Consider the following 9,884-nt stretch of genomic DNA (forward strand, 5'->3'; position numbering starts at 1 on the left):
TGTGTGAGTGTGTGTGTCTGTGTGTGTGAGTGTGTCTGTGTGTGTGTGTGTGTGTGTGTGTGTGTGTGTGACTATAAATAATTATCTGATGGCTAAATCATTAAAACGAATGAATAAAACAAATAACAAAAAGTGCAGCACAGAATATTTATTTATTTATTTTAAAATATCAGTTTAGTGTATAATTGTGTTTGTTTAAATGTAAATAAATAAATAAATAAATGAATAAATGTGTAAGAGTGATCTAGGGGGTGTTCGATATTTATATCTGAGAGGTGTGACGATGTTCTTACACCTGATTGGACGATACGAACTTTAGTTGGTTATGAAGGTTAACAGTGTACATCAGAGGCTTAATTCTATTGGTCGAGCGGAGAGGCGGAGGACTTTTGCGCCTCGTTGATTAGACAAAACCAGTTTGCGTCTGGATGCGTTCAATTTGCGCAGAGACTGCGCAAAAACTGCGCTACAAATAGTCTATTTCTATGTTATAAGTAAACAAAAATATAAACAAACGAATTCATAAATAAAGCTTTTGTGTTTCCGTAGTATTTTTTTTTGTTAAAAAGTCAACGAATATTAAAAAATATTTGTGAATATTCTTTTAAATATTAATTAGATGAATAATTAATTGTTTAATTCATTGATATTTTTTATACATTTCAAGAAAAAAGAGATCAAATAAATAAATAACAAAAGCAATTTGATTTTAATGCTGAAAACCAAACTTCTATTTTCTTGTTAAATTAATTTATATTATTTTTGACATATTTTGTATTAAGTGTACACTTAAAATAAATAAATAAATAAATACATAAATCAAGAAACCAAACACTTGTCTTTTTATTCTCATGGATGACTTTCAGAACATTGTGTAAATAAATGTATTTTAGAAATCTTTAATTATAATTATTATACATAAAATCATTATATGTAAACAATTTTGTTTATAAACCTATTTTTTTATACATAGCTATTAACTAGTAAATATTAACTAAGAGGAAAAAGTTAATTGTAATACAAATTTAAAATTTAAAACAATGTTTTTTTTTTATTTTTTTGGTTGTAAATCTCTGCCTGCTAAAAGATTTTGTTTTTTATTTAATAAAATGTTATAATGTAAATAATATTGTTTAAGAAAAAATACTGACAGATAAATAAATAAATAAATAATTTACATTTACATCATGTGACAGACGCCCTTCTCCAGAGCGACGTACATAAGTGCTTAAATCTCTAACATTGAATACATTAATGCTGGATCACTAAGTTACAGACTTAAGATACCATGAGTTTAAAACATTTGTTCAAAGTTACAATGAAAAAGTGTCAAAGGTTGTTTTTTTTTTCATTTAAAAAATGCGAAAGATAAGGAGAGAAGTGCTAGTTGAAGTGTTTCCTGAATAAGTAGGTCTTCAACCGCCGCTTGAAAATATCCAGTGACTCAGCTGTCCAGACCTCTTCTCATTCACTCACGCAATCACACACTAGGGACAATTTTAAATAAATAGTTTAACAACTAAATAATCCCAGGATTCAGATGTATGTGGTTATTAGCTAGGGGGAAGAACATAGAATCAGATCAACGTGTTGAATTTATTTCCACTTTTTTAATAGAAATCTTTATTCGTGCTGAGAATCAAGAGCATTTTAATGTGTTAGTAAATAACATTAGTGTAAACATTCAGTACATTAAAACATTTAAAAAGGTAATCATACATTTCCGTGTTACTTCCTGTAATGATCTTCTCATCGTTTAAAAAATAGAAGAGAAACAATCGACAGACTCGGACGATGTAAACATTGGGGTTGTTTTTGATTTGTGTGCTTTTTAATTTTTTTGAGGAATCTGACTTTTGAAGCCGTAGTTGAGCTCGGCTCCGCCGCTCAGGAGCAGGTCTATTCCGGTACAGAAGGTGGCGTCGGCAGCCAGGAAGAGAGCCATGAGTCCACTTTCCTCCTCGGTGCCCATCCGCCCCAGCAGCTAGCACAAACACACAGATTTACATTTAACAGAGAGACGGATTAACACTCGACATCATCTCTGAGTAACGTCTGAGCGGATCGAGATGTTCGGAGATCCCGAAGCAGCCTGATGTGTTTCTGCTCTGAAAACTTTATCACTCTGTGTAGGAGCTATTTGTCTATTTTTGTTTGTGTGATGTTAAAATTTTGTTTATTTGTTAAGTAGTTTATTTTTTGGGCTTTTGTGTTCATTCATTCATTCATTCATCTTCTACCGCTTATCCGAACTACCTCGGGTCACGGGGAGCCTGTGCCTATCTCAGGTGTCATCGGGCATCAAGGCAGGATACACCCTGGACGGAGTGCCAACCCATCACAGGGCACACACACACTCTCATTCACTCACGCAATCACACACTACGGACAATTTTCCAGAGATGCCAATCAACCTACCATGCATGTCTTTGGACCGGGGGAGGAAACTGGAGTACCCGGAGGAAACCCCCGAGGCATGGGGAGAACATGCAAACTCCACACACACAAGGTGGAGGGCGGGAACCGAACCCCTAACCCTGGAAGTGTGAGGCAAACGTGCTAACCACTAAGACACAGTGCCCCCGGCTTTTGTGTTAATTTATATTAATTAGAATATGTTTAATTTTCTTAGTATTCTTCTAATTGGATTGGTTAGTATTTCTTTTCTATTGGGTGAGGCTATGGGCACCTAGGGGATAAAAGGGGTTCAGTTGTGGCAGCCCAGAATGCACCTGGGTGGGCCTGTGGGTTTTTTTTTTTATCAGTTTTGCCAAGCCAGTTGGGCACAAAGGAGCAGGAGATGCAAAATTGTTTGTTTGCTTGTAAACCCTTTAATAAAGATCACCAAACACATCGTCTGGCTTGGACTCAATCCTTTAACTGCGTAAACCACAACACATGGTGTATCTTGGTGATTATTTGAGTTATTTTGGAGTTAAGTTTGATTAATTTTTTTTATTTCATTTGATTTGACAAATGGTCACTAAACTCTGTTCATTCTGTACAATGGCTGTACATTTAACATCGTTTAGTTCTTTATATTTCTGTTGATAATCTTCTGATTTTTAATATTTAATGATAATGTTTTGTTTTTTCATGTTTTTAATAATGGGCATGTGTGTACAATTACCATAGAAACAGCTCATTCGCTGGGACTTGTACAGAATTCACACACACACACACAAAAAACACAAAAGGACACAGACACACACATGACACCAAGACACAGACACACACATGACACCAAGACACAGACACACACACACACACACCACAAAATCACACACACACCACAAAGACACACACACAACACACACATGATCCAAGATGGTGGTGCGGCAGTAGCACGCAGCGGCCACTCCGGGTTTAATATGGTGCTAACACTGTGTTCATTCCAGTATTTCTGCACACACACTATTTCTGAACATACAGTATTTACGCTGGTCACCACTGTTTCTGTTTAATGTTTTTTGTGTATTGTCTTTTAATTTTTTGTCTGCACTGTCTTTTGTCCTGCACTGTCTTGTCTGTTTTGTCCTGCACTGTTTGCACCAGGTTGCACAGATGCACTTTATGTATCTAGGACTAACTTACTAAGTCCTTATAGCCCTGTCTTTGTTTTATGTAGCACCACAATTCTGGAGAAACGTTGTCTACTGTAACAGCTATATATGGTTGTAATGACAATAAAAGCTTCTTGACTGGACTTGACAACACAAAGACACACACACACACACTGATAACCCCCCCACACACACACACCTGTGCGTTCTCTCCCTCTTTAATGGCAGCAGCGGCATCAGCTGTATGTCCTGCCAGCTCCTCCCACAGAGGTGTCATCACATTACCAGGGGAAAAGCTGTAAAATAATCATATTAAAACTATAGAACAGTAAACATTAAAGCATGATGGATTTAACACAGAACAGGACGTGAATTTCAGCGCGTCTCTCCTGTTCGTCTCGAGTGCAGACGAATTCTCTTACTTAACCTTCGTATTGTCTTTTACATGGAACATTGTCGTTTACATGGAACGAAGCCATATTCCTGGTAAATATTTATCTTCTAACAACCTACTGCTTATGGTAGACATTTCTTTAGTGAGTGACTTCATTCTGCCTGCGTGGATTTATATAACTCTTGTGCTGTAAACTCCAGCAGCTGCTTCACCTTCTCTCAACAAATACATGATTCCTACTGAATAAACCTGTTTGTCATCACAGATGCTTAATGTGAATAACAGAAGAAAAGAAGAAAAGTGATCAGAGACAGAACTCACCAGTTAACTCTCACATTATAGCGACTTTCATCTACAGCCATGGCTTTGGTCATGGAGATGATCGCCCCCTAATGGACAAACAGCAGCATTACATGGTTTCAGTTCCATCAAGATTCTGGATTTATTCATGACACGTCACATGACACTGCGCTGTTAAAGTCTGGATTCTGATTGGTCAGAAGGTCTCGATTAATATAAGGAGACGTTTATTTTTGTTTAATTTGATCTTCACAAATTAAATGTTATTAAAAATAAATCTCTCACCTTGGTGGCCACGTACGGAGCGGCGTGTCTCTGGCCGATGGACGCCACCAGGCTGGAGACGTTGATGATGTTGCCTTGTGTTTTCCTCAAGTACGGAAGAGCAAACTGGCCATGAGAGAAGAAAAAGGAAACACAAACAGCCTAAAATTAGCACAGTCATGTATACATACCAAATTAAAAACCTTAAAGGCACAAAAGCCTCAAAACCAGCTGTAAATTAAACATTCACATTAAAAACTATTTTCTCACCCAAGCTTTAAATGTAAATGTGTTGTTTTAGATACATCATATGATTCATTTATGCTATTTTACATATGATTCATTATAAATGAATCTGATTCATTTATTCATCATGTGACTCTTCACACATTTGTTTTTTTTTGCACACGATTCATGTAATTCTTCGTACATGATCCATATATTTTAACATATTTTTACACAATGATTCATTAATTCTCACAAAAGAAACAAAAAAAAAAGAAGATTCATTTATTCTTACATGTGTTTCTTTACAAATGATTCATTTGTTCCCAGATATGATTCTTCACATGACTCATTTATTCTCATACAATTTCTTCCTTTTTTTATATAAATTACTGTTATTCACATTACTATGTGATTCTTCATACGACTCATTTATCATCATTTTATTCAACAAATGCTTAATTTTTTCATACCCATGATTCGTCACATGACTCAATTACTCATGAGTCATTTATTTTCATACGATTTCTTCTTTTTTTAACTTACTAAGTTATTCCTTCATGTGATTCTTTACACATGATTCATTTAATCTCAGGATCTTATTAGTATTTTTAAAACGATTACTTTTACATGCGATTCTACACACACGATTCATTTATGACCATTTTTTAAACAAATGATTCATTGATTCTACACATGATTCATTTACTTCACATGACTGTACAACAATAAAAATAAAAGCAGACGACTACTTTTTCAGGGTTCTGTAGTGTTTGGTCTCAGATCTGTCACAAGGCAGGTTTTTACACACCCAGTTTGCAGGGGAGTCCTGGACAATACGGGAAAAACCAGATCTCACCTTAGACGCAAGGAAGTAGCTGATCAGATTCAGGTTGAGTAAATCTCTGAACTCCTCTGCACTGGTGTCGTCTGTGGGTTTATGGGGAGGATCTGAGCACAGAGAACATTCACATTATTATTCACGCAATCCACAGAACTCTGACCAATCAGAAGATTTTATCAGAGCCGTGGTGTAAGAGGGAATAAAGCAGCGAGCTGAAAGTCGACACTTACGCCAGCCTGCGTTATTCACCAAACAGTCGATTTGTCCGAAGCGCTCGACAGTCGTGCTGATCAGCCTCTGAAGGATAAACACAAACACTGTTCAGAATAAAGTAATAAATAAAGTCCAGACCACGTTACATCTTCGGACTGTGAGACGCACCGCACCTTAATGTCCTCTTCTTTAGACATGTCACAAGACACAAAGTGACACAAACCCGGCCCGGCTTTATTCAGCTCTTCCTCCACATGTTTACCTGCTTCAACTTGTGCAGAAATAAACAAAACTTTATTAACAAAGAAGCAGTTGACATCATGTAAAGAAAAAGAAATAAAATGTCCTACAGGTGAATAATTAAGATAAATATAGCAAATGAATCAGGTAAACGATTCATAAATTAAGGTAAAAGAATCATGTAAATGACTCCTCTAAAAAAGTTTAAAAAAAAAAAAAAAGAAATAATGGAAATTATACGTGAAAATAAAACCCAAAGTGTGTTCAAATGCACGCAGATCCTCATCATGTGATGATCCGCACGTGAAGGTCTGCTATGTCAACAGACCTGACATGTGACTTTAGGGAACTTTGCACTAGTGACAGATCTGTGTGGCCTCCAATTCAGCTTTGTTCTCCTACAAGAGGATTTCTACATCCTACATAAAACTTTTTTTATTTGTTTTAAATGTAAGTCATCATCATTTTAAGTGCACTACATAGGCTTTAACATGGAATGATGGTGTACACACCTAGACAGTGCACAGTGTCCAAAAGGGAACCCGGTTCGCTTATAACTTGTGTAATACATGTCCATAAAGTATGTCATGTAGAAAATTCTCACTAGAATTCTCTCACACAGTGCACCGTGTAATAACCGGTGTGTTTTATGGAAAGGATCAGTTATTACACGGTGCACTGTGTGAGAGAATTCTAGTGAGAATTTTTTCAAATTTTGCAGCAAAATTTGGTGATTAACTTAATAATTATGTACGGAAAATCACACACACAAACAGAAATAGAATAATAACATTCTAATGTTATAACTAACATTATTTTATTTCAAATTGAACTTAAGCATTATATCGAGGCCTAAAAGACGCAAGAAATAAAAATGCGAAACTGATGTATAGAATTTTCGAATCCTTTTCTTTTTGGAACTCTCTAAGTTTTTTTTTCCCCCTGTATAGTTTTTTTTTTCTTTCTGTTGTTTCCTTAGATGCTATTACGAATGTAACACATAATAGTTGAACACACTGTGATCCTCTGTATGCATATTGTTCTTGTTCCGCGATAAAAAAAAATTAAAAAATATAACTGATCCAATTATAATTAAACTGCACGTGCTCTTATTTACAGCACGTGCAGTTTAATTATAATTGGATCAGTTATATTTTTTAATATATTAAGGTATCTATATTAAGGAAGTCATCTTTGTCTGAAAGTGCAGTAAACAATGCAATGTTCAGTAACAAAATAAAAATAAATACACAAACAAATAAATATAAATATAAATAAACATAAGGAACTCTTACCTCCTCGAGCGCAGAAAACAACTTTAGATCCGTTCTGCACTGAAAAATGGAAGTTATTTAGTAACTCGAGCAGCTTTTCTCTTCCTTTTCCCTTTCATTCCCTCCTGAACACAACTTACCGAACACCTTCACGATGCCCCTGCCGATACCTTTCGAACCCCCGGTCACAATCACCACCTTGTCTTTATATCGCTGTGCACTCGCCATGTTTCTGCAACTCATTTGGGACCAAACCGCTGTTAGGGGCAGAAATAATCAGGTGATTTCTGTTGTACTTCCGTAAAACACAGACGGTGCAGTTACGCAGAGCTGCCGCCAGGTGGACAAACACCAAAAAAAACAAACCAAAACAAACCCTCATCAGAATCAGAATCAGCTTTATTGCCAGGTCTGTTTTCACATGCGGGGAATTTGTTTTAGTGACAGAAGCTCCACAGTGTAACAGAATGACATATACAGTATAGTCCAGGGGTCGGCAACCTTAAACACTCAAAGATCCATTTGGACCAGTTTCCCATAGTAAAAAAAAACACAGGGAGCCACAAAACCCTTTTTACATCTAAAATGAAGATAACAGCCGCATATATCGCTTTTTACCTTTATGGAAAGTATAAAAAAAAACTGTAGTGTATTGCATTTATGAAATCAATGACCTGCTACCGAGTAAAAGATTTTATTTCTGCAAGCAAATAAAAATATTTTGCACAGTTTGAACTAACCTTAACAAAAAAGACGCTGGGTTGAAGGTTACTTTCAAATAAAACGTTCAATGTCTAATTAAGTCCTCTTCGTATTCATGACCAGGGCTCTCAAGTTTTGAAGACAGGCAAGTGTGACATCTCTAACGCTCCCCCGCGACCCCAATTTTTATCATTGGTTGTTGCGTTAAATCTTTCCCAGATAGTGCTATTTTCTGATTGGCTATTGTGTAGCCTCTTTTTTTGATTGGCTGATAAATGTCAGGCTCGACTAAGAACTGAGACGCGCTTGATTCCTGCCCGGTTCCATAGAGACGCGCCGCGGCATATTAAATATATGATAAATAGTCAAAAAGTTTTAAAGCGTGAGAAAGAACGTGAAAAAAGACTCAAATGCGTGACTGTCACTCTCAATGCGTGACACTTGACAGCCTGCATGACGTCAAAATTTTAACTTTCCGGCTGCAGCAAACCGAAATTGTATGTACACATTTACAGGTGTTAAATGTGCAATTGAAATATACATATACAAATATAGGCAATTTGTATGTACAAATTTGCAAGTGTGAGAAATGTGCAATTGAAGTAAACAGTATAGACAATATGTATGTATGTATGTATGTATGTATGTATGTATGTATGTATGTATGTATGTATTTATGTATGTATGTATGTATGTATGTATGTATGTATGTATGTATTTATGTATGTACAGGTGTGCAAGTATGAAATGTGCAAATTGAGGTAAACATAGTACAAATGTCCAAGTGTGAAACGTGCAATTAGGTGTTGTGTGTTCCATGGTGTTAATTGTTCATCAGATGGACAATCATCATTAACATGACTTCAGGGTAAACAAAAAAAAACTAACAAACAAAAAACACGATATTGAAGAGTAAGAAAAATAAGAAACAGCATATTTGTTTATTTGTTCTTAAAATGTATACAGATCATTGGGTTGTTTTTTTTTTTTTTAAAAAAAAGGATGAATGTGTAAAGATGAACATTTATTAAAAGACTGTTGTAAATGTTTCCCATGCAGACAGACGCTGTGCCACTGGTGGGGTTTTTACATCAGAAACAACACATGGCTTTGTTACAGAGCTGTCAAACATGTGTCAAACTGTCAATCACATCACTGACCACACCCATTTAAATTCATGCAAACGATTCCTAGCATATAAAATACATTTATCATAGTAGGAGAGATGCTAAGGGCAATTGAACTTTACGGCATTTAGCAGACTTCTTTATCCAGAGTGACTTACAATTTTAATGGCAGTGGCAGCTTTGCTTAGGGGCCCAGCAGTGGCAGTGCTGGGATTCAAACTCATGACCTTCCAACACCTAGTCCAGGGGTCGGCAACCTTAAACACTCAAAGAGCCATTTGGACCCGTTTTCCACAGGAAAAAAAACACAGGGAGCCACAAAACCCTTTTGACATCTAAACTGAAGATAACACCGCATATATCGTTTTTTATCTTTATGGAAAGTATAGAAAAAACTGTAGTGTACTGCATTTATGACATCAGTGAACTGCTGCTGAGTAAACAGAATTTTATTTCTGCAGGCAAACAAAAATATTTTGAACAGTTTGAACGAACCATAACAAAAAAGACTCTGGGTTGAAGGTTACTTTCAAATAAAATGTTCAATGTCTAATTGAGTCCTCGTCGTATTCATGACGTCAACATTTTAACTTGCCGGCTGCAGCAAACCAAAAATGCGTCTGCTTCTGTGTCGGATTTCGCAAGTCGGCTTTATTTTTTAAACACGGTTTATTTTAATGTTACAAGAGCATCATAATCTTAGAATTTATAATTAATTTTTTTTAAAAACTAACTAAC

At 35.9% G+C, this 9,884-nt stretch overlaps 1 protein-coding gene across 1 annotated transcript; it reads right to left on the bottom strand.

Moving 5' to 3' along the window:
* Positions 1–1,590: 1,590 nt before the first annotated feature.
* On the bottom strand, positions 1,591–7,617 carry hsd17b14 (hydroxysteroid (17-beta) dehydrogenase 14). The gene is made up of 9 exons (XM_060891898.1): positions 7,458–7,617; positions 7,339–7,377; positions 5,977–6,074; positions 5,821–5,887; positions 5,606–5,697; positions 4,543–4,647; positions 4,279–4,346; positions 3,763–3,859; positions 1,591–1,984 (listed from the first exon to the last, which is right to left on the bottom strand). The coding sequence occupies exons 1-9, from the start codon at positions 7,558–7,560 to the stop codon at positions 1,832–1,834; spliced, it is 822 nt and encodes a 273-aa protein (XP_060747881.1). The 5' UTR covers positions 7,561–7,617; the 3' UTR covers positions 1,591–1,831.
* Between the last annotated feature and the right edge of the window lie 2,267 nt (positions 7,618–9,884).

This window comes from Tachysurus vachellii, chromosome 18 (assembly GCF_030014155.1).
Source record: "Tachysurus vachellii isolate PV-2020 chromosome 18, HZAU_Pvac_v1, whole genome shotgun sequence".
Classification (NCBI taxonomy): Eukaryota; Metazoa; Chordata; class Actinopteri; order Siluriformes; family Bagridae; genus Tachysurus; species Tachysurus vachellii.